The 26,396-nt window shown below is 33.5% G+C and overlaps 1 protein-coding gene and 1 pseudogene across 11 annotated transcripts in view; both read left to right on the top strand.

Annotated features, from left to right (window-relative positions):
• Window positions 1-26,396, top strand: part of RELCH (RAB11 binding and LisH domain, coiled-coil and HEAT repeat containing) — a 124,372-nt gene that overhangs the window by 24,825 nt on the left and 73,151 nt on the right. For 6 of the 11 annotated variants that reach the window (XM_064379060.1, XM_021672026.2, XM_064379064.1 and 3 more), the window contains exons 2-11: window positions 568-657; window positions 10,487-10,558; window positions 10,669-10,724; window positions 10,833-10,946; window positions 18,813-19,016; window positions 19,120-19,211; window positions 19,823-20,116; window positions 22,633-22,708; window positions 24,049-24,144; window positions 24,291-24,314. In XM_064379060.1, the coding sequence (XP_064235130.1) occupies window positions 568-657; window positions 10,487-10,558; window positions 10,669-10,724; window positions 10,833-10,946; window positions 18,813-19,016; window positions 19,120-19,211; window positions 19,823-20,116; window positions 22,633-22,708; window positions 24,049-24,144; window positions 24,291-24,314 (1,118 nt within the window). The remainder of the gene's footprint in view (window positions 1-567; window positions 658-10,486; window positions 10,559-10,668; window positions 10,725-10,832; window positions 10,947-18,812; window positions 19,017-19,119; window positions 19,212-19,822; window positions 20,117-22,632; window positions 22,709-24,048; window positions 24,145-24,290; window positions 24,315-26,396) is intronic. The other 5 variants (XM_021672027.2, XM_021672028.2, XM_064379068.1 and 2 more) reach the window with 3 other exon arrangements.
• LOC135276182 (U2 spliceosomal RNA) lies at window positions 17,773-17,913 on the top strand (annotated as a pseudogene).

The raw sequence follows: 26,396 nt of genomic DNA, 5'->3' as shown, positions 1-26,396 counted from the left end.
GTACACATATATTCCTTTACTTCACTAAGCATAGTTATAATAGCTATTACAAAATCGTAGTCTACTGACTTTACCGTTATTTCCTAGCATCATCTAGGAGTTAGTCCCAGTTGATTTTGTTGTTTCTTGGAGTGGAAATAACATTTTCCTGGTTTTTGTGTAACAACTACGTTTTGACTGTGTGATAGATAATGTGTGTGTTAGGCTGTGAAGACTGGATTCTGTTCTTTCAGTAGGCACTTGTTCAGACTCAATCTGCAAACTTTCTTAGGTGGCAGCTTAAATTTCTGTATTGTTTGTTTGTTTTCTCCTTAGCTGGGCTGCTTGCAATATACCCTGTATGTGCGTTGTTTGGGGGCAGGGAAACTTAGTTATTTTAAAGTATTGTGATTGCTATGCACATTTTTACTTCGTTTGGTTGTTGCTGTTGTTTTAAAATATTTACTAGATTTTAGAATTACAGTTTTATTAACTAGAAATAATCATAGGAATTTGAATTCCCATTACTTATTTTAACAATTAAATTAAAATGCTTATTTAATTCTTTTATATTTCTCTTTATTATAGATCGAGCTGGGAGCATTAGTACCCTTGATTCTTTAGACTTTGCAAGATATTCAGATGATGGTAACAGGGAAACAGATGAAAAAGTAGCAGGTGAGTAAAACTGTAAGGACAGATTTGGATTCTTTGACATTCCAGAAATAATAAAATGACTTGAAGAATTTTTTTCCTTCTACTATTTGGTATGTGACTATAGCATATATAGTTATTATACAAAGTTACGTTACTAATTACTAATTTACTGTAAGTTTGGAGGTTCCCCAACTTTTTCTTCTTGTGGTACTATGAGTTTCTGGTTATGTATCCCTATAATTTGCTTTTATGGTTGGAGCCAGCAATTTACAACCACACAGTTGTAAATTGGTGTAAGACAGTTGTAAAACTGGTGTAAGACAGGTTTAAGTTAGCCATAATATAGTACAAAGTTGGACCTTAGCCCCATTCCTTTGATCCTGTAAACCGGGACTGATAGTCACATATGTATACCAATGCAACTCTATTGATGGTTAAAAATTGGTTTTGAGCCAGGCATGGTGGTTCACACCTGTAATGTCAGCTACTTGAGAAGTTAAGGTGAGAGGATTGCTTGAGGCCAGGAGTTTGGGACCAGCTTGGGCAACATAATGACACCTAATCTCTTAAATTAAAAAAAAAAAAGTTGAAATACTTTTGTGCTTGTTGATAAAAGTTTGCCTTGAGTTCCTTGAGTGCTCCGCAACCGTCACAGCATGTCTTCAGAAATGTCAGACTTTGCTATGATCCAGAAAAAAGAAGGTTAATGCTTGGTACAGTAAGGGCCTCTAGGACCCTGCCCGTCCCAGTAAGAAGAACAATATCCTCTTTAATTGCTAAGACTTTGGCTTTGAGAGAGATGGGAAAAGCAGACAGACATCAGTTGGGTATTTTGAGCTCCATCAGAATGGTGGGTACTTCTGGAACAAAAGGAATACCAAATGGGACAGATGGGGCCTGTGAAGGAAAAATGGGGTAACAGAATACCTGTAACGTGATTTCTCTCTTAACCAACTCCGTTGAATTTTTCTACCATTTACTGGGACAAGTTTTTTTAAACATACTGAATGCTTAACCCTCATGGTCATTATGAATAAAAATGAGTGTGAATTCTTATATAGCATTTGTTTCATTCTAAACACTTCTAAATTTATATTAACTCACTGAATTATAGAATTATTATCTTCCTCTCCCCAGGATATTGAGGCTCTGAGAGAAATTATATAAGACTCAGTAGCAGAGCTAGGATTCAAATCCACATAACCCAGGAACAGAGTCATGAAAGATTAGGTTTGATCTAATTTAAAATGTCATTTCAATAAATGATTTTCATTCCTTGCTCAAGAATAGAGATATTGAATATTTTAAAATCTCAGACAGTGTTGTATGAGTTGGAAAAAAAATGAAATTGTTTTACTGAGACAAGATTCAGCAATATAAATAATACCACTATCCATGTAATGGCGAAGTCACTAGAATAGTTTAATGTGGCTCTCCATTTCAAATTATGGTTGAATTATGAGCATCATTTATTGACAACTGTATCAAAATGGCAAATCACATTGGTAATATCTAAAAATAAATAATTCAAATTTTAGGATGAATTTATTCTAATTATATACTTGTTAAATACTACTTGTATATATTGGCTATTATATATTATAAAATATATGGTATTTTAGTTTATTTAGAGATATATCTAGTTTTATATAGTTTTATTGTACAAATTGTTACATATTAAAAAATAACTCCTACTCAGAAGTTATCCATATAATTAGGTTTTTTCCTTTAATTTCCGTATTAAAACTTATATTTTAGATTGAGCAAAGTTAAAGAGGTTTGTTATTATTTTCATTGTTTAGATATTTTAGTACTTGTAATTGGGGGAACTGACATAAAAGCAAAATGTTTAGCTTAAATTTATGATCAGTAACTGTTTGATACAATCTCTAACTATTTATGTCAATATAAGGTAGAAGAGAAGAAGAAAACAGAAGTTCCTTTGACCAAATATCATTTCATTCCCTGTCTAACTTTTTATTAAAGGCAGAGTAAAAAGGTTGATAGTCTCTGTCTGACCTAAACACTTTTTGAGAGACAATGAGCAAAGAGCAGTAGACCTGGATAACCCTCAGATTTGCACAGCTAGGAGTAAAATGTATTAAATATGTGATAGTTTTGGCCTTACTTTTTTTTTTTTATTTGAGACTATCATAAGACACCAGACCTTACATTTTAACCTATAGAATATACTATATCTCTAAGTTTGGAGAAATAAAATAATTTTTAATTACTATACTGTGCTTATATATAAATAAATGCTGTGATTCATGTTCAGTAGGAAAAGGGGGAAGAAGAGCATATATAATCCCAAGAGAATATCTTTCAGTCTTTTAGTGCTCATGATCAATGGCTTGTTATTGAACCAAATGTGTAAGTGTGTGGATGGAACTTTTTTAAAAGTTTCAATTAATCACAATTCCTATTTCTAAAAAGATTGTGACTCTTTGCTTTTACTTGAAAAGCCTATCAAAAGGCCAATAATTGGGAAAAGATAATTGTCCTCTCATCTGCCATTGAATAACGTGTAAACCTCACCAACTCCTCATGGGTTGGAGTTTTGTGCCTGCAGCTCTCCCAGGCTGCCCCTGCAAGCTGGTGACTCTACAGTGGGGTCTCAGAAGTGGCCCTACTACCACAGGTCCACTCAGCATTGCTCTGATGGAGACTCTGTGGCAGCTCTGACCCTGCAGTAGGTTTCTGCCTGGGCCCCCAGGCTTCCCAATACATTTTTTGAAATCTGGTGGAGGCCGCCATGGCCCCACAGCTCATACACTCTGCATGTCTACAGAGTCAGCACCACAAGGAAGCTGCCAAAGCTTACTGCTTGCACCCTCTGGAGCTTCACCACAAGCTTTGCTTGGACCTGCTGGAGCCATAGAGGCAGTGGCCAAGGAGTACTGCACCAGAATGCAGGCAGCAGAGTTTTTAGGCGGCTTTGAGCAGTAAAACCATGGAGGGTACCCTGGTCCTGTCTCCCAAAACTACTCTGCTCTTCCTAGGACTCTGAGCCTGTGATGAGAGGGACAGCCTGGAAGAACTCTGCGATGCCTTCAAGGTCTTTCTCCCACTGTATTGCTGTCTTACCTGGCTTCCTTCTACTCATCTCCTTAGCAAATGGCCACTTACCACACCCTTGGTTTGTTCTCTAAATGTACCTTTTCAGTCTTTACATGAACAGGCTGAAAATTTTTCAAATTTTTCCACTCTTCTCTTTTTTTTTTTTTTTTTTTTTGAGACGGAGTTTCGTTTGTTACCCAGGCTGGAGTGCAATGGCGCGATCTCGGCTCACCGCAACCTCCGCCTCCCGAATTCAGGCAATTCTCCTGCCTCAGCCTCCTGAGTAACTGGGATTACAGGCACGCGCCACCATGCCCAGCTAATTTTTTTTTTTGTATTTTCAGTAGAGACGGGGTTTCACCATGTTGACCAGGATGGTCTTGATCTCTTGACCTCGTGATCCACCCGCCTCGACCTCCCAAAGTGCTAGGATTGCAGGCTTGAGCCACCGCGCCCGGCCACTCTTCTCTTTTAATTATAAATTCCATCTCCCAATGATTTAATTTTGAAGCTTCTATGACTTAAAGTGTCAGAATATCTAATTTGAATGTACCCAAGTTAGCAGAAACTATGAAATAAGCTTCTGTAGGATAACAGAATGAACTGTGTCTGTTACTATGATATGTGGTGGGGTGGGGGCATGGGCGGAAGAAGAATAATGAAGAGACATCTAAGAACAAACATCTGTATTATTTTCCTATACCAGTGCTGGGTAGAGGGAGCTTGTGGATAACACACTGAGTCTGTTTACCCACCTGGCAAATGAAGGGTCTCCTCTAATGCTTAATCAACTATTAATTTATGAGACAGCTACCAGATTTGTTTTCAGCATCATTCTTACCACCTTTCTCCTAGATTTAAAGTTTGGTTATTTTTTCACATGTACACACATATTCCTTCAAAGAGGAAGGGATCTCTAAAGGAACAAATGTTTATTGGCACCTACTTTATGCCAGGCACTATGCTAGGTGCTTTATATAAAGTATTTTATTTAATCTTGTTAGGAATACTGCAAAATAGGTCATTTTTAGGTTTATAGTTTCTATAAGCCTAGAAAACTAAGACTATGCCAAGGTTGAGAAATTTGCCCAGTACTTCCATATAGTAAGGGGCTGTATCAGGATGTATCACGTAAAGAGTTTTTATTGCAGAGCCCACAATATATCTTTTAGTATCAGGCTGTAGCTCTGACCCATCTGTATATTCATGTGGATGGCATATTCTTGTCTTTCCCATGTGAAACTATTTCATAGAGCCATTTTCTTAGAAAAGTAAAATTTTAAAAACTTTTTATTTTAGATATTTTCCATTTCTCAATTTATTTTTGATATGAAGTATATATTTTTATATAAAATGATTTAAGTAGTAGCAGGCACCAAACAAAAATCAGTAATATAGGTGGTTTTTCATTTTAGATTAAAGACTTTCTATATGTTATTAAAACTACTGTACTTAGCACATATACAACGTACCTCTTCAATTTTCTGGTTTTCTTAAAGCTAACAAGAGAGATCTATATTCTAAATATCGAGATTGCCATTATTTAACTTATTTTAGGCATTTCAAGCATCTGCTATTTGTTAGGTACTATTTGTTAGGTTTCTATGTAGACATACAAGATAGATAATGTTTCCGCTCTTGAGGAATTTGTTCTGAAATATGTCTATATCTGTCATACAGATAGAAGTTCAGTACTTTGGAAGTGATAATAGAGATGTTGTTGTTTTTAGAACCCCCCTCCTCCCATATTCCTGTTTTGGGTTGACAAGATCTGTCTTTTAGCATCAGAGTCCCTGACTTTATTTGTTCTCATATCTCTATTACTGAATTACTTCTCTAGTTCACACCTTAACTCTGTTTTGGGATCTGGAGAACTAGAACTATGCCTTCTGATTTGTAAGGAAAGACACTCCTGACTGCTGGTAAGATCAGTTAATGTTTCAGATTTATCACATATCACATCAAGTATTGGAATCTCCATTCATAGTGCCTTCTCTATAGTTCAAGTATTATGCTACTCTAGGAACAACAGTCAACAGTACAGACTTATGAAGCTTACATAATCTAGTAGACATTCTAAAATGGTCTTTAGATTTTTGCTGTGGTATCATCTGTCCCTGTCCCGTGGATTAGAAGTAGCCTTCTCATTCCTTAGGTAATGGCCTGGCAGCATCCATATCCAGCTTTATCAGGATTAAATAAGCCTATTTGGCTTCTAATTTTATGTTTCTCCCCAGGTACAGGTAAATCTTTTCCTTCCTATTAGCAGTACATTTTGATTTTCTGGTTTTAAACCGTATCTAAATCTTATTTCATGATTTTGTCAGATTTAAAATAGGATAGGTGCTCCAACAAGGCTGTAAAGAAGATAAATAGCATTTTGAAAATAGATTTCTTGTTATTTGTCACCATGCAATTAAAATAGGCTCAGAGAGAAAAAAAAGAATACATCATTGTGGTGGGTGGTTATATTTAATCTAAAAATGAAAGTGATTATATGTTCATTAAATTTTTGTGGGCCAGAGAAGAAGGGTTTTATCTTTACTTTAGATTAACATTTCCAAAACTGTATTTCATGAGAATGTTAGTTTCATAGGGGAAAAACAAAAGTGGGAAAAAAGAAAATGAGAATTTTATGGTCAGATAAGTATAGAAAATCATGGTTTTCTGCAGGATTTTTCAGGGTCTTTAGGGTTTTAGGTTATTATAGTAATTTATATATTAAGTCATAAATGTCTGAACTATGACAATTACAGAGACAGTTTAGATGAATGGTTATTTAGGGAATTATTAGAGGTTGGAATCAGTATGGCTTAGACATTTAATTGGTGTGAGAGTAAGGGGAGGGAGTAAGTGAATAGTCATCTACAGGTTTTCCATTTGGCAAACTGCGTAAATAATGGTGCCATTATTGGAGAGATTGCAGGAGGAGAACCAGATTTGAGAGGAAGATTATGAAATCCATTTAGATAGGACTGAACTAGTAATTTATGAGACATTCAAGTGGGCATATCCAGGAGATAACTGGGTGGGTCTGTGTCTTGTGAAAAGAATTTTTAAATTTCTGAGTCTTCAAGTCCACAGGAGTGAAAGTCATTACAGTGGAGTGTGTAAATTAAGAAGAGAAAATGGCTAAGGATGATATATTGATAAACACCAACTTTGAGATGAGTGATAGAGGAACTCCAGCAGAAAGAACAATAGTGGGAAGAATTTTTTTAAGGCTGTGGGAAAGAGGATGCTTTGTTCACACCAAGTTGAATATAGAAAAAGAAATATCTACAAATTATGGAGATTGCATCTTGCTGTCACTTTTTTTTTGAGACAGAATCTTGCTCTGTTGCCCAGGCTGGAGTGCAGTGGTGCAATCTAGACTCACTGCAACCTCTGCCTCCTGGGTTCAAGCCATTCTTTTGTCTCAGCTTCCCTAGTAGCTGGGATTATAGGCACATGCCACCAAGCCCAGCTAATTTTTGTATTTTTAGTAGAGATGGGGTTTCACCATGTTGGTCAGGCTGGTCTCGAATCCCTGACCTCGTGATCCGCCTGCCTCCCAAAGTACTGGAATTATAGGCATGAGCCACACCACCTAGTGTTTTCTCTTATTTATTGCTACGTCATACCTAACAGTACTAAGTTTCTCAAGTCTATAATTGGCAGGGAGAATTTTCTAAACCTAGTAGAGGTGACGATAGTACTATCTTGGGAGTTTTGTATTATTTTAGGGATGGGTTTTTATTCTAACTCATATCCTTATAAAAATTCAAAAGAGAATTTTTTTCTTTTCCTACAACTGTTCTGGGATACTAAAGTAAGTATTAAAGATTGGGAAGTGTTGTTTCAAATCACCTTATAGTCAGAAAAAAATTCCAGAAAATTCTGACTTGAAAGAAGACAATTTTACATAGCAAAGTAGATGACTCAGACCTAGTGATTGGAACTCTTCAATGATGAACTAGAATGGGAATGAAAAAATACTTACTTCAGACCAGTGTTATGGAAAACATCTTTTAAAATACAGCAATATTTTGAGCATGGGCCAAAATGAACTAAGTCTAGCATTTCAAGATAATATTAGTGATGAATTGAGTTGGACAACAAAATACTGATATTTTATTTCCACCTTGAAATTTCACATTTCACCTTTGGTGTCTCCACAGAGTTAATCTCATAAATCATGAAAGGATAATCTTTAAGCACTCAAGTACCTCTAATATACTACAGTATTATCCAGTGCAGCTTGAGAAATAACTGTTTCAACTAATCTAGAGTTGCTTATACTGACTTAAATATTAACTATTTTGGTATGCGATGTTAATATACATCTACATCTTTGCAGTTATTGCTTTAGTTCTAGTAAAATTGCATTTAGCAGAGTTGGACTAGTAGAGTGAGCAGCTTGATTATTCATTCCTGCAGCATTTTTAATAAACATACTTATCCTCAAACATTTTTAGGAAGAATTAAAATATCTGAAAAATATTTGCAAGGTTATTTGGCACAATGTCTCTCTTTATGGGATAATTAATTTTTAGCTTTAATCTAATGTTAATAAAGAAGAGACATTTATATATCTGTAGATATAGCACTGCTATTAACCTTTCTTTTGAAACTTTCTCATGTAATTATTTGATTATATTATGCCTTTATAGAAATGTACTATAGACTCAAACATAAGCCTTTGTCTTTTAAAGTCTATATTGTATATTAAGAAACATGCAGCAGAGTGAATTCATTTTGATAAGTACTATCTTTTTAAAGCATTGGTAACTTCTAACTTCAAACATTTCGCAATATATCTGTAGATGTGCATAAAAATATAAATTCTTGCCGTCTGACATGGGTTTTTCTGGCTTTCTGTGCCTTAATCATCAGTGTTTTACTCTTGGTCACCTAACTTTCACCAGTTGCATTTTGAGTTGTTTTTTTGGTTTTTTTTTTTTTTGAGTTTCTGTTTTAACCAGTTTTTTTTTTTTTCATTTTTTTTTTTTCATATTTCTATCATTCTGGCATAGGGCACTTCTGATCTGCAATTGTTCTGTAGTATCTTAGAAAATTTTAAATGATATCAAAAGCATAATATATATTTATTTTATTTAAGATACAGTTAGGTATTTTTAAATCGAAATCAGTTGCCTAGAGTTTTGAAATTAAAAAAAAAAAAACAACATGCTGTGTAAACCTATTCTGTACTTGCCTTACACACTGAATGTGTCCAATCTTACTTCAGTGCAACTCTAAGAGTTTCTGAAAGTGTAAGTTTTAAGGAAAATGTTTTAACTTTGTTGCACAGAATTATTTGCAGATCAGCATTGCTGACTACTGAAAAATATATAGTAACATAAAATGTCATCTGATTTTTAGTGGTACTTCCATGTTACTGCAGTTAAATTTCTGTGCATCAAAATAATTGGCCTTTGTGTACTAGATGTGATTCAATTACATCTTGTTTTTATTGAAAATGTGCAAACTGAGTGAATCCTAATTTTTCCATATACTTTTATAGCTTGTCTCTGATAACATCTCATTTGGCATCTTTTTTCTGTGTATCAGTCAATTAGGAAAAAAATGCATTTTTAAGATGAAACCTTAAGTTCCAGTTTTTATGCAGAACGATTTAACTACTCTAATTTCTTAATATCCATTTGTGACAAGGATCACTTAATTTTCCCAGAGCTTTACTTTTCAGAAATATATTTTTTTCTCAAGTCTAAGCTTTGCTTTTTCTACAGCACAATAATTACACATTTTAAGAAAAATCACCAGTTAAGACATACATAGTTAAATCTCACTCATGATGAAACATTTTAAAGAGCTTATTAAAATATTCATATTTATGTTATAATCAGATTATGTGATAATAGGAGAAATTCTGAGTTTCACTAGTACCTGTTAACATGAATATATCTATTAGAAGAGTTATCGGAAACTTTGAAATTCTATCAGAAGCTTTGAAATTCTACTTAATTTTACTACTGTCCTTAGAGAACTATACTTTTAGAAATGTAACCATCCATTTGCTATAGAATTATCTTAATTAGAAATTAAAAGAGAAACTGTTTCTATCCTGTAGCTTTAAATGAAAACTAAAATAAAACCCTTGGGGTTTGGGCTTTTTGTTTTTGTTTTTGTTTTGTTTTGTTTTTTTGATATGTGTTTGACATATCTATGATTGTTTTTAGAAAACATACTCTTGTTGTTTGTAGAAAAATTTATAGGCCTCACAACATTTGTTAAACCTATTCCTTCAACGTCCTAACGAAGGGATCTATTCACTAACGTTTCTATACATTGATTTGTAACATTCTAGACAATGCATTCTAAGTTAACTTTAGTGTAAAAAAAAAAAACTAACATTTTCTTTTTAAGAATATTTGCTTGAGCTTTATCTAATTTTTACCTTGTCCCCTAAAATTGTCACCTGAACACATCTCATTATATTTCTTACCTAGACTGAGTAAAGCAGAAGTACCCAGATTATTAATATTTTTCTTTATCTAAACGAGAGTAGGCCATAGATTTTATTTTTAAATAGAGCTATTCCTTGTCAGACAGCTAGAACATTTGATAATAATCCCCTGAATTCTAAAACTATGGAAGACATTCACCAGTTTGCTTGCAAATCAACTCTGCTGCATGCGTTCACAAGTTTCATAAAGATTGCATGCTTTCTGTTTTCAATACAAATTGTATTTTTTTTTCATACCCATCCTTGCTTTTTATTTTTTGATTTTTGTTTCCCTTTTCTTGGTTGGATGCCTGTGTGTGTTTATTCCAAATCCCTGTCCAGTCCTGGAGTTTGAACTACGGAAAGCCAAGGAGACCATTCAGGCCCTCCGAGCCAACCTGACAAAGGCTGCAGGTGGTGTACATAAAACTTTTTTGAGACTTTTCTACTTTGACAATGTAGAAGTAGCTGAGATACTTTAGAATGTAAAATAGTAAAATAGTATTTATGTTTTTTTCCACCAGAGCATGAAGTTCCTTTACAGGAACGAAAAAATTACAAATCAAGTCCTGAAATTCAGGTAGGTGACAGAAGACAGATCTAAAAGTATCTTCCACATAAAATGGTAGCATAAATATTGAAGGAAGAAAACTTATGATTTTCTGTTTGCCTCGTATTTTGCTTCCAGGAGCCAATCAAACCTCTTGAAAAGAGAGCTCTGAACTTCTTAGTCAATGAATTTTTATTGAAGAATAACTACAAGCTTACATCAATAACCTTTTCAGATGAAAATGATGATCAGGTAAAGTTAAAGTTACTTTTTATTTTAACAGTGATTTATATCTTTTTACACTTATAGTTCACTTTCTGTTTTACATATTTTTTTTTTTTTTGTAATTTATGTATATTGTAAAATTCTACGAGACTGGTTACCAGAAACATCAGTCTCTTGCCTACCTAGTCTATTAATTCTATTAGCTTACAGATTTTTTCTTTCCCTGTTGCTTTTGACATAAAGACTTTTCATTCTTTCTAGACTCCTTTTTACAACTCCTCAGTGACTATATAATCCACTCATCTTTGCTTTATATTCATAAAATATGCTTTTTTAAAGACATATACTTGGTAGTACAGGTTATTGTGTACTTATAAATTCAGTTTAACTATAAACCTCTTCAATTGCACTATGACAGTTAAGATGTTACATAAATGGATGACAATAATTAAGAGAGTATATTTTAAATGAGAGTGAGAAAATAAGCTGTATCTCTCTAAATAGGGACCAATTTTAGAACTTTATCATTATTATTTTCCTGATGAAATCTTTTAAGCAAAACAAGATGTCTTATTTTAGTGTCATTTCTCAACTGTGAAATACTTTGACTTCTTAGTGCTAATGAATTGGTTTGAATCTTGTACCTTAAAAAAGTAAATGCCAGTGAATTCATTATGTAGGATTCTGAAGGCCATCATTTTAAATCAAGATTATTCTGTTGGTTCGTAAAATCTCTTATAGATCCCTTAGCAAAAATAGAAATTTTCTGAGGAAGATAGTTCAGTTACCCCCTCAGTTATTAGAATATATTTGGCAAAATTAAATGCAACAGATACCTAATTATTTTTTATTAAATGGTAGTTTCACTGAACATGTGCTATGTAAGAGACTTAACCTGACATATAACTAACATAAGTATTATGCAATGATATACTATGGTTATAGTTTAGGTTAATCGTGTTTTTTAAATGATCAACTAAACAGTGAATAGGAAAGATTTTAAATACGTGAGAAACATTGAGCTGTGAAAAAGAACACAGAAAAAGAATAAAAGAGGAGCAAAAAATAGATGGAATACATAGAAAACAGATAATAAAACGGTAGATTAAAACCCAGCTCTTTCAATATTCTCTGTAAATGTAAATGATTAGTCCTTCTCAAATAAAAATCAATTTAGAGATATCAACAATGCTCTCTCAAAACTTAATAGCACAAGTCAACAGAAAATCATTTAGGATATGGAAGACTTGTGCTACATTATCAACCAATTGATCGTATTTAAAATTGGTAAAATACTTCATCCTTCAACAGTGAATACATACTCTTTTTAAATTCAGATGGATCACTTACAAAGGTGGACCACATTATGGATTATTAAAAAAAGTCTTAAGATGGTGAAATTAGCAAATAGTAATAAAGTTATTTCCAAATAACACGAGTTAAAAAAGAAATTAAAAGGGAAATTATTGTTTTGAATTGAGTGAAGATGAAAACAAAACATATCAAAATTTGTGGGATATAACTAAAGTAGCACTTAGAGGGAAATTCATAGCACTAAATGTCTATACTAGAAAAGAAAAGATTTCAAATCACTGAAATCAGGTTCTGCCTTAAGAAACTAAAAAAAGAAAACCAAGTGAAACTCAAAGTAAGTAGAAGAAATAAAATAATAAAGATGATAGCACAAGTCAATGATGCATGCAGCAGAAAACAGTAGAGAAAAATTAATGAAACAAAAAATTAGTCCTCTGAGAAGAACAGTAAAATTCATAAACTTCTAGCCTAACTGATTAAGAAAAAGAGAGAAGATACAAATTACCACAACAATGAACAGGGTTACATTACTATATATTTTACTTATATTAAAGGAATAATAAAAGAATGTTATGAACAACTTTTCTTAAAAGAAGACAACTGCCAAAGAACACTCAAAAAGAAATAGATTATCTGAAGGGCTTTATATTTATTAAAGAAATTGAATTTGTAGTTAAAAATTCTCCTACAGTGAACAGGGCTGCAATACACATACCTGTACATGTGTCTTCATAGTAGAATGATTTATAATCCTTTGGGTATATACCCAGTAGTGGGATTGCTGGATCAAATGGTATTTCTGGTTCTAGATCCTTGAAGAATCACCACATTGTCTTCCACCATGGTTAAACTAATTTACACTCCCACCAACAGTGTAAAAGTGTTCCTATTTCTCCACATCCTCTCCAGCATGTGCTGTTTTCTAACATTTTAATGATCACTATTCTAACTGGCATGAGATGGTATCTCATTGTGGTTTTGATTTGCATTGCTCTAATGACCAGTGATGATGAGCTTTTATATATATATATATACACACACACACACACACACACACACACATATATTTTAATTGCACTTTAGGTTCTGGGATACTTGTGAAGAACATTCAGGATTGTTGCATAGGTGCATACATGGCAATGTGGTTTGCTGCCTCCATCCCCCTGTCACCTACATCTGGCATTTCTCCCCATGTTATCCCTCCCCAACCTCCCAACCCCCCGCTGTCCCTCCCCTATTCCACACCAACAGACTTCAGTGTGTGATGCTCCCTTCCCTGTGTCCATGTGTTTTCACTGCTCAACACCCGCCCATGAGTGAGAACATGCGGCGTTTGATTTCCTGTTCCTGTGTCAGTTTGCTGAGAATGATGCTTTCCAGATGCATCCATGTCCCTACAAAGGACACAAACTCATCATTTTTTATGGCTGCATAGCATTCCATGGTGTATATGTGCCATATTTTCCTTGTCCAGTCTATCATCAGTGAGCATTTGGGTTGGTTCCAGGTCTTTGCTATTGTAAACAATGCCACAATGAACATACGTGTGCATGTGTCTTTATAATAGAATGATTTATAATCCTTTGGATATATACCCAGTAATGGGATTGCTGGGTCAAATGGAATTTCTATTTCCAGGTCCTTGAGGAATCATGACACTGTCTTCCACAATGGTTGAACTAACTTACACTCCTACCAACAGTGTAAAAATGTTCCTATTTCTCCACATTCTCTCCAGCATCTGTTGTCTCCAGATTTTTTAATGATCGCCATTCTAACTGGCATGAGATGGTATCTCAATGTGGTTTTGATTTGCATTTCTCTAATGACCAGTGATGATGAGCATTTTTTCATGTTTGTTGGCCTCATATATGTCTTCTTCTGTAAAGTGTCTGTTCATATCCTTCACCCCCTTTTGAATGGGTTTGTTTGTTTTATTCTTGTAAATCTGTTTTAGTTCTTTGTAGATTCTGGATATTAGCCCTTTGTCAGATGGGTAGATTGCAAAAATTTTGTTCCCATTCTGTTGGTTGCCAGTTCACTCTAATGATTGTTTCTTTTGCTGTACAGAAGCTCTGGAGTTTAGATCTCATTTGTCTATTTTAACTTTTGTTGCCAATGCTTTTGTTGTTTTAGTCATGAAGTCCTTGCCTATGCCTATGTCCTGAATGGTTTTGCCTAGATTTTCTTCTAGGGTTTTTAGAGCATTTTTCATATGTTTGTTGGCTGCATATATGTCTTCTTCTGAGACATGTCTGTTCATATACTTCTTCCACTTTTTGGAACCACCCAATATGCCTATCAATGATAGACTGCATAAAGAAACCACCCAAATACCCATCAATGATAGACTGGATTAAGAAAATGCGGCACATATAAACCATGGAATACTATGCAGCCATAAAAAAGATGAGTTCATGTCCTTTGCAGGGACATGAATGAAGCTGGAAACCATCGTCCTCAGCAAACTAACACAGGAACAGAAAACCAAACACCACATATTCTCACTCATAAGTGGGAGGTGAACAGTGAGAACACATGGACACAGGGAGGGGAACATTACCCACCGGGGCCTATTGAGGGGTCAAAGGCTGGGGAGGGATAGCATTTGGAGAAATACCTAATGTAGATGATGGGTTGATGGGTGCAACAGACCACCATGGCACGTGTATATCTATGTAACAAACCTGCACATTCTGATCCCAGAACTTAAAGTATAATAAAATAATAATAATAACAATAATAATAATAAATCCTCCTACAAAGAAAACTCGAAGTCTGAATGACTTCACTTGAGAATTTGACCAAACATTTAAGAAAGAAGTAATACAAACTCTTCTAGAAATTAAAGAGAAGAGAATACTTCCTCACTCATTCAATGAAACCAGCATAATTCTGATATCAATACCGGACAAAGACTCTGCAAACAAAGAAAATTATAGGCTCATTTCCTTTATGAATATAGTTGTAGAAATTATACATGATATTTTAGCAAATCAAATTAAACAAAATGTTAAAATGACAATTCATTACGACCAAATGTGGTTTATCCCGGGAATATAAGGTTGATTTCATATCTAAAAATTAGTCATTGTAATTCATCATATTAAGAAGAAAATAATATAATCATCTGAGAAGATGCAGAAAAGGCATTTGACTCAATCCAACATCCATTCTCTTTTAAAACTTTAAAGAAATTAGAAATAAAGGGGCATTTCCCCAACTGATAGAGGACTTTATAGAAAACCTATCACTAACATCATTCTTAATGATGAAAGATGAAGATGAAAACAAGAACATTTACACTCACTACTTCTGTTCAACATCATACCGAAGTTTCTAGCTAGTGCAATAAGGCAAGAAAAAATAATTCAAGAACACATTTTGGAAAGGAAGAAATAACAGTCCTTATTCACCAATGGCATGATCATGTGTATATAAAATCCTATGGCCTTTCCAAAAAAGATACAAAAACTGGCTGGGCACGGTGGCTCACACCTGTAATCCCAGCACTTTGGGAGGGCAAGGCAGTCAGATCATGAGGTCAAAAGATTGAGACCATCCTGGCCAACATGGTGAAACCCCATCTCTACTAAAAATACAAAATTTAGCTAGACGTGGTGGTGCACACCTGTAGTGTTAGCTACTCAGGAGGCTGAGACAGGAGAATTGCTTGAACCCAGTAGGTGGAGGTTGCAGTGAGCCGAGATTGCGCCATTGCACTCCAGCCTGGTGACAAAGCGAGACTTCATCTCAAAAAAAAAAAAGAGAGACAAAAACTAAGTGATGTTAGCAAGGTTGTAGGATACAAGGTAAGTATAAGAAAACTATTGTATTTCCATATGTTAGCAACAACCAATCAATTAGAAATTGAATTTTTTTAATATGTTCAGTAGTATTAAAAAATAGGAAATAGCTTAGGGATAAATCTGACAGCTTCTACACTGAAAACTGTTAAACATGCTGAGATAAATTAAAGAACACTTAAATAAATTAAGAGATACTGTGCTTATGGACCAGAAAACCCAATATTGTCAAGATAACAATTTTGATTTGTATTTTCAATGAAATCTAAATCTCACTTCTCACTGGCATTTTTTCGTAATGAATTTTTTTCTAAAATTCATATGAAAAATGAAATGGCCAAAACAACTTTAATAAAGAAGAACAAAGTTGGAGGACCTAAACTACCTGGCTTTAAGTCTTAAAAGATGTTATAGTAAAGACAGTGTCATATTGGTATATAGACAAATAAATTAATGAAACAAAATAGAGGCCAGAGATGGATTTATACCTAGATGATCTATTGAATTCTGACAAAATGCAAAGCAACTTCCATGCAGAAGGGGTAGTCTCTTTTTTACAAATGTTAATGGAACCATTTGCCCAAAAAAACTGAACATCAAAACATACCATATACAAAAGTTAACTCAAAATGGAACATATACTTAAATATATATCCTAAAAAGCTATAAGGCTTCTAGAGGAAAAAATAATCATTGCAGGCCTGGAAGATAGGCAAAAGATTTATTAGATATGACACAAAAGGCATAGTGTTCTCTATCAGATTTGCTCTCATCAAAATTAATAACTTCTGCTCTTTGGAAGCCACTTTTAAGTTAATGAGAAGACCGAAAGGGTAAAATATTGCAAGTAACATATCTCTTAAAGGATTTATATCCAGAATATATAAAGAACTCTCTAAACTTAATAATAAATAACCTATTTTTTTAAAAAAATGGACAAAAGTTTTAAACAGGTGCTTCACCAAGGAAGTTATATGGATGGAAAATAAGCACATGATAAAAATTCTCAACATCTGTATTCATTAGAGAAATGCAAATTCAGTCACATTGAGATACCACAACACCTTAATTAGAATGTTTAGCTAAGACTGTATGAAGTTTTGGAAAGGATATGGAGCAACTAGAAATTATTTGTAGTTCTAAGCACAAAGTAAATATGTCTTAAATTTTGGATGAATGATAGGTAAATGGACATTTGAATTATGTGTAATATTCATTTAATTTAAGGATAAATTAAATGTATATGAAGGCCTTAACAAGCACTGTTAAGGCCTTTATATAGTTAAGGCCTTTATATACATTTAATTTATCCTTACAAAAATCCTAAGAGGTAATAAATATTATACCCATTTTACAGATGACCAGTTTAAGTCTCCCTCAAATTCACTTGTAACAATAATAGTGGAGATAAATACAAATTTCATACTTACTGGTTTTCTCTAAAGCCCCCACTTATAATACACGTATCTGCCCCAGATTTAGTCTTCAGTAATAGCTATCTCATTATTCAAATAAACCATCAAAGAATTAAGAATATCACGTTTAGAATGTTCAAATTAATATGCCATAGTTTTTCATAGAGGTTCTCATAAGTTATAATATATTAAATTAGTACTAAATTCTGATACATTAGAGGAAGAGAGAATGGTGAGACAATGTATTTACATGCAATTGATTACTCAGCAACTTCCTAAAGCTTTTCTAAAAATCTTTGCCTATAGAATGCTTAAGAGATCGCTTCTTGGCCTTTTGGCTAAGATCAAGTGTAGAATGCTTAAGAAGCTATGCTTTTTAGTACTTTTAATGAAACTGTGTTAGAGTTAATAAAACTGTTAAATATGTTTGAATATACAACACATTGAAGAGTAGCTATTTGGATTCTGAAAATTGCCAGAAGCATTTTTAATAAGATGATTTATATTCAAACATTTGCAGCAAGAAGACATGTAGATTAAATTGTTTCCTTACCCACTAGAGATTACACTAATATGTATTACATTGGAGTAATAAGGGAAGAACAAAATTAATGATATCGATGGATTTACTTATAACCTATAAATAATAGGAACAATTTATATACTAAGACTTCCTTAATCTAGACATGTTTTATGACTTCATGCAAATATTTGAGCATGTTTTATGAGCTTCAAGTTAATATAAAACAAAGTTAAAAGAGTTTACATTTTTAAGAGATATAATTAAAAATTGTGTAACATTTTGATATCTAAGACAAGTAAATCTATTTATCTAGAATGTCAGGGAACTTAAAAGAATAATATTGGATATTGGAAGATGTAAAGTAAATTTAAGACTGGTATTTACTCACTTGGAACATACACTTTGATATTGCAACAAAATTATGATTATGTTGGGTTTTCAGGATATTCGCAGAGGCTGGCTGTGGTGGCTCACACCTGTAATCTCAACACTATGGGAGGCCAAAGTAGGAGGATTGCTTAAAGCCAGGTGTTTGAGACCATCCTGGGCAACAAAGTAGACCCCATCTCTACAAAAAAAATTTTTTTAATTGGCTGGGCATGATGGTGGGTGCTTGTAGTTCCAGCTACTTGGGAGACTGAAGTAGGAGGCTCATTTGAGCCCAGGAGTTCGAGGTTGCAATGAGCTGTCTATGATTGTGCCACTGTACTCCAGCCTGCATGACACAGCAAGACCCTATCTAAAAAAAAGGTATTAGCAATAATAATATGAATTTCAAAAATCCAAGGTAAAATTTCATCAAAGATTTTTTATATTATTATTTTGTATCTTTTAGGATTTTGAATTATGGGATGATGTAGGATTAAATATTCCAAAACCTCCAGACTTACTGCAACTCTACCGAGATTTTGGAAATCATCAAGTGACTGGAAAAGATCTTGTAGATGTGGCCAGTGGAGTAGAAGAAGATGAGTTAGAGGCCCTTACACCAATTATAGGCAACCTTCCTCCAACTCTGGAAACTCCCCAGCCTGCAGAGGTGAGAGATATCAACTAATTAGTCAAGTCCACAAAAAGTATTTAAACTACGTAAAAGCATACAGTGAGATCCTGAGTTTCTGTTTTTCCCGTTTTGATTTTAGAACTCCATATTAGTACAGAAATTAGAAGATAAAATTAGTTTATTAAATAGTGAGAAATGGTCATTGATGGAGCAAATCAGAAGACTTAAAAGGTTAGTACTTGATCATCATTCCTAAAAATCCTCTTAACATGTTTAAAGCTATTAGCAAGTTATACACATATATGAAACAACATTCCAATTGTAAGGCATAACTGCTTCACATTTTAACACTTCTGAAAGAAATTTTGTAATTGCTTAATATATTTAAAATAGTAATATGTCTTTTTTCCCAAAACAAGTTACTAAATCAATATGGTGATCTTACAATCGATGTGTATTGGAAGTAAGAAATAAGATGTTTTGATTTCTCCTACATTAGTGTTGTACATATTTCCCATTCATTATTCCATTTAGTTCTTATAATAATCCTGTGGGTTTCAGGGATTTATCGCCATTTTGGAAATGAATAAAAAAAAATTTAATTGCTTATCAAAAGTGGGGTTTTTAAGGCCATTTTTATGCTTCATTGTTGAGTGTATAGCTACATTTTTAGATATATGAAGCAACAGTGAATATTGCATAAAAAAGATTTATCACTTGCCAACCATTTGCTACTAATACTTTTAAATATATTTTTAAAACATTAAACTCATCATGAGATTTATGCTAGTTTTTACGGTTGTCCTCTGGTGATTTCTGTTAATTTGTCTTTCTTTCTACAGTGAAATGGACTTCCTCAAAAATGAACACTTTGCCATCCCCGCAGTTTGTGACTCTGTTCAGCATTCTTTGGATCAGTTGCCCCACAAAGACTCTGAGGACAGTGGCCAGCATCCAGTTGTAAATAGTTCAGACAAGGGAAAAAACACAGATATCCATCTTTCAATACCAGATGAAGTTGACTCCACTATTCCTAAAGAGAATTCCCCAAATTCATTCCCCAGGAGAGAAAGAGAAGGACTGCCACCTTCTTCTCCATCAAGTAAAACCACAGTTCATTTTGATAAACCCAATAGGTTAGTATGCATACTGTATTTTGAAATGCATCTTTTAGCTATTTAGTACATGTCAAATGGGAAGAGCTACCATTCTTATTTAAACTGCTTTTTGCAGATCAGATATATGAATTTTTATATTTGACATGACCTTAACACATGGCAAAGTAGTTGCCACAAGAAAGTCACAAAATAGTTACTAAGTTAAATTAGATCAAAAAGGAATTCCCCATCAATGGGATAGGTTCTATCTTAGCTAAGTACTTAAACCCATAAATAATGTGTATATTACTATGCGCTCTAAACACTTACCCAGTGCTTTTTACCTTTTCTCTATCCTTTAGTTGTTATCACACTCAGAGGAGTATTTTGGTGCTGCATAGTTGCCTGTGTTAAAGAAGGAATAATTTTTGCTCCTAGTTTTTTTTTCTTGTGGCTGCTTCTATTACTAATATTACATCATTAATATCTTTTTTTAATTCATATATTTAATTTATATAGGGTTGCAGAACTCACAGGTGACAAAAAGCATGGTCCCTGCACTTTATGATTATGTTTCCTAGTGGAAGAGACAAAATAGAATTTTAAATTTTTTAGATTATAATTTGAAAAATACTTTTAAGAAAGGAATATTGCTGAGCTGTTTTTACATTTCAGACAGAATGATCAGTGCTTCATGTATACTAACTCATTTAATTCTTACAAATATCCTATGGTGCATTTTCATCCACAAGGTTATACTTCATTTCCCATTAAATAAGAGAGATGTTATGCCTGCTATAAACATATATTAGAAAAGCACAACTAATTTGTTTCAGACTTACAGGTCCTCATTATTATTAAGAAGTATTGGATTTTTACTTAAGTAAAGCTTTTCACTCATGAACCACAACTTTTTCACTATTTCTGTGCATAGTAGAGGGGTGTGTGTGGGGTGGGGGGTGTCACAGAATTGGAATGGACATGGCCCAAACCTCAAACCTTATAGTATGAGAGACAAGCAATAACACTAAGGTATGAAAAGTAGTTTGATGAAAGAGGTTCATTTTCCTTTGGGAACATGTAATCAAGGCAGTAACCTAGTCTTCAGAGCAGGAAAGGTTTCGTAGAAGTGTCATCTGAGATTTCAAGACTAAGTAAGAGTTAACAAGCAAAGAGGTAAAAGAAAGAGTGTTTCCAAGTGCACAAACAAAATAGTGCTTTAGGGAACAAAGAAGGACTTAGTAAGGCTTAAGCAAATAATGCTAGTGAAAAGAGTGACAGAAGACGAAGTTGGAGAGGTAAACAAAGTCTAAGAAGTCATATAAGCTTGTGTTAATTCATTTTAGATGTTGGGACATGATGGTATCTAAGCTTTGGAACAGGCCCTCTGAGCTAGAGGTAATTGGAAGGTAGCAAGACTGGGAGAAAGGAAACTATACACATATATGCTGGAAGAATCCAAGTAAGAAATGATGGAGGCCTGTTCTATATTGAAACATTAGTAATGGGAAGGGAAAGAAGTATATAGATCTGCAAGATTAAGTTAAAACATTGAATGGATTTGGGGTGAAAATAAAGGGAAGGAAGCCAGGGACAATGGCATGTGCCTCTAATCCTGTCTACTCAGGAGGATCGCTTGAGCCCAGGAGTTCTAGATCAGCACTGGCAATACAGCAAGACCCCATCTCAAAAAAAAGGATCAAGGCTTATTTGAGGTTTCTGATTAGGATAGGAGGAAGGATTATGGTCCCTTTCTGAGAGAATATGGGAGGATCATAAAAGAGCAAAAGGCTCAAGCTTTGGTACAGCACTCTATAATCAGAAATTACTGAGTACCACTTTTTAGTGTATACTAAATAAGCTTTATTATGTAATTTTTGGTGTTATCTTTTCTTTGTAGATTTAACATCACAAAGTACAACTCATAGTCATGATTTTATGAATAATACTACATAGAGACTGGTATTATTTTAGAAATATAAATATTAAAGAAAATAGGCTAATTTTTTCAACTGCAAACAGAAACTTTCTTTAAAATGTATCATGAATATTGAATGAAGTGCTCCTTTATCTTTAGACTCATTGTATGTGGTTTTCTAATAATCAGATTTATCATTAGCATTACGTATGTCTGCAAAACTTTAATTCCTCTCAGCAATATACCAGGTCAACCTGTGTATCCACTTTACCTTTGTGTTTCCCATAGAAAACTGGGGGTAGAGAAAGTTCTTATTTCAGATTTTCAAATCATTTCTATAGTCATTGATCTACTATACCACTTTAGGTTTGATCCACTAACTATAAATGCCATTTATTCCCATAACATCAAACTACTGCAAGAATACCAGTTATTGTTGACTTTTTTTTCTCCTAGTGACCTGTATAAGTTTCTCTAGTGAAGTGTTCAAGTCACTGGTGGCTCAGAAATCTGGTTAGCATTTGTGGAGTAGGATTAATGCAGGAATGGGAGTTGTAATATGTAACTTAAATTTCTCCTTAAATGTCAGTGGTAATTCTTTGGTATTATCTCCTTTTCAAACAATATTTTCTTCTAGGAAATTGTCTCCTGCATTCCATCAAGCACTACTCTCTTTTTGTCGAATGTCAGCAGATAGTCGTTTGGGATACGAGGTAAATTATACCACCTATTCCCACAACTTTTTAAAAACATTCTACTGTTTTTCTTCTTTTTAGTATCTCTTCTACAGAAGCATCTGTGATAAGGCTATATTTCAAATGCAAATCCATTATTTACAATAATGCTCTAAGAAATAGTTCCTAAACTTTTATACTTTTAAGGAAAGTAGTTGATCATTTCTGTTTTTTCTATTAACATTAACATTAAAGTGACCTTTTATAAACTCTATTTTTAATAGTATGTCTAATGATAGCACCTATTGGATATAATTCAGAAAACCAACTTAGTGTACACTGTCTATATATTAATTGTTTATTTAAATTACTCCATTATTTCCATTTCATTAGTAGTGGTTATGTCCAATAGTTGAGTTTATTAGCTTGCATATTAGTTTCTCTGAACTATTTTATATTTATTTTTGCAGATTGATCTTGAGGGGGTATTTTATTATTATTGATTTTTGTTCTGTTTTGGTTTGTTTTTCTTTTTTTGAGACCGAGTCTCACTCTGTCGCCCAGGCTGGAGTGCAGTGGTACAATCTCAGCTCACTGCAACCTCCACCTCCCCAATTCAAGCAATTCTTCTGCCTCAACCTCCTGAGTAGCTGGGACTACAGGCATGTGCCACCACGCCCAGCTAATTTTTGTATTTTTAGTAGAGACAGGGTTTCACCATGTTGGCCAGACTGGTCTCGAACTACTGACCTCATGATCCACCCACCTCAACCTCCCAAAGTGCTGGGATTGCAGGCATGAGCCACGGCACCCAACCCTATTATTGCTTTTTCTTACCTCCTTACTCACTCCTCTCTTTCTAGCTGTTTTGTGTTTCATTTCACTTGACTTCCCATGGGCTTCTGTTCCAGTGTCACTGAGAATATCACAGAGCTAGAGGATGGTTTAGATGCACTCTGTCAATCCTCATTGTAAGACTGAATCACCTTCCTTAGCCTACCCCTTGTATTTGCAAGTTCTTTGTACAGAGTATCACTGTAGCCAATGTTTGTAGCTTTGTGAGCATCTCTTCAAGGACAAAAACAAACAAACATTGAGGCTGCCCTACTCCTGTGCTATCCCCACTACTTGTTCCCAGAAATGAAGCCTATTAGGCCCCCTTGGCTTCATCCTTGATTTTAATGGCATTTTAAATCTGTTTCTAGCCCAAAGAAATATTAATATCATTTAGAGCACTGTTGTTGTTGTTGTTACATAAGTTAAAATATTGGAATATGTATTTAGAGCAGAGGTGTCAGGGCCTAAAGAATGAACTTCTCCATATTATTATGAATGGAAGTTCTCCACTATCATTATTTATTAATTCTTTGGTTTTCTAGGTGTCTCGTATTGCAGACAGTGAAAAAAGTGTTATGTTAATGCTGGGACGCTGCCTGCCACACATTGTTCCCAATGTGCTATTGGCAAAGAGAGAGGTAAGACACATAGTATTTTCATCCCGGTAATCCCATCATGTTGTCCATTTTTTGTCATTCTGAAGTTTAGTGTTATATTTTTATTTTGTTAAAGTCTATTACTTGCAATCATATTCTTACTTTTGTGCATGCATCTCTGCTCCTAGAGAATGGTTTTACATCTCTGTCAGGTGAGTTCAGTAAAACTGCATGGTATTCATGTTTTTCCAATTTTGTTTAAATCATTGTTAGCTTCTGCAGCACTAACTATTACTGTAGGTCCATTTTTGTGCCATGAACACTGTCTGGTTTTTACATTACCAGTTAACTAATTATCTCTGCTCTTGGTATGATATGCTTCATATGTCTACAGAAATGGACATTCTTTGTATTAAATTAACAGGAATGAATAATGTAACACTTGTCTTAAATGTACTTGAAGTTGCCGATTGTAAATGTGTTATTATGCTTGTTTTGGCAATAAATCACATTTCTCTTATAATAGAATAGTCATAATATTGACTAAAACAACTTTTAAAAGTACCTTTTCTATTTTTCTTGCAGTTAACCTGTTATTGACAGATGCTTTAAGTATCCAAAATACATTTCCAAATACATTTGAGTCCACATAGCCTATGTTATGATCCATAAATACTGTAGGAAGTTATTTTTATGGTTGTATTTATAAATTATTATTAAATATAGTTATATTTTAATCAATAAAAGATTAATGGAAAGTTATCTGTAATCTCATTTAAATGGCAGTGGATGGTTTATTTGCAAATAATTTAAATTATTTAATTGAATTCAGTTTTCGAGATAAAATTTTTAGATCAAAAACATTTTATAAAGAATAGATGAAGAATATTTTAGAATATATTGTTATCTTCTTAATATTTACCAATGATTTTACTCATAATTTCTGGGACCTACAGTATGATAGGTACATAATGCATTGGCAAAACCCATTTAAAGCTTATTTTCAATTATCCATTTAGCACAAGAAATTTGTACTGATCCTCAAGAAAACATGTAGAGCTTTAAAATTTCTTGTCCCCACAGGTTTTTTAATAAAATCAATTAAAAAGATGGTTTCCCTACTGATGGCTTTATTCTTATCTAATTATTTTGAAATAGTCGTAAGATATTAGTAAGTATGGAAAGTATTATATGTCTTGAAGGATCAGTGTCCAATTTCAGATTGTTTTGCAGTTCTGCCTGGCAGAATGGTGTTTGAGCTTCTTTTCCTTTTTTAGCTTGTAACATAATCCATGTAATGCGTTAATGTTTGCATCCCTTTTACTATATTTCCTTAATATCATCTTTAAAATAGTATGGAAACCTGATTATTATGAAATTCAGTTTTAGCTTTTTGATTTTAATTTTCCATATTATCATAAAAGACTACCACTAAAATCTGACTGTACTGCATGAAATATTTATAAATTTGCATCATCAGTAATCAGATACATTATACGTACAGATTATATGCATATATGCACACATATATCTAATTTGTGGTATGATGTTCACTTTTTTGGCTGATTTTAAATTTTTTATAATTAAAAAATATATAATCATTTCCTGAAAAACTGATCATCTATCTTTGTTCATTTAATTATTTATATGTTTTATCAGAAAAGTTGCCATTTATAATAAAACAAAATTGTATTTCCTCAAAATTAAATTGGTAAATAATGAAATATTTCTTAGTTTGATTTAAAATCAATCCCTGGGCATAAAAGAACAAAACTTTTTTTCGTTTAATCTCTTGATATTGAATTACTTTTTAATATTTCACCCCTGTTTCTTATTATAAATCTCTATATATCTCTGTCTATGGGGAGACAGAGTTGTCATTTTTTTGTTTTGGTTTGGTTTGGTTTTTTGGTTTTTTATTGAGACAGCCTCTTGCACTGTCACTCAGGCTGGAGTGCAGTGGCACAATCATGGCTCACTACAGCCTCAAACTCCAGGGCTTAAGTGATAAATCTACATTTTTTAAAAATGTTATGATTGAAGGATTAATATTTTGACTTCTTATTTCTCAAGTTTGATATTCTTTTGTCAGCAAAAGCCTTTTTATTGGTATTTAAATACAATTTCAATGTTCTTTAGTAAACTGAATGTAGTAATATCTTAGCCGATTACATAAATAGAGCATTAGAAACAGGGTTTAATGTTTTGATTCATATGTTTACAGGGTGTAACTTTTTTTAATGTAAAAAGAGGTACATTGAAAATTCCTTTATTCCTGTCCTTGAGCTTCTGTC

The sequence above is a fragment of the Aotus nancymaae genome, unplaced genomic scaffold, assembly GCF_030222135.1.
Source record: "Aotus nancymaae isolate 86718 unplaced genomic scaffold, 86718_ANA_hifiasm-v0.15.2.pri h1tg000020l, whole genome shotgun sequence".
Classification (NCBI taxonomy): domain Eukaryota; kingdom Metazoa; phylum Chordata; class Mammalia; order Primates; family Aotidae; genus Aotus; species Aotus nancymaae.
This window is presented reverse-complemented; position numbering and strand designations above follow the sequence as displayed.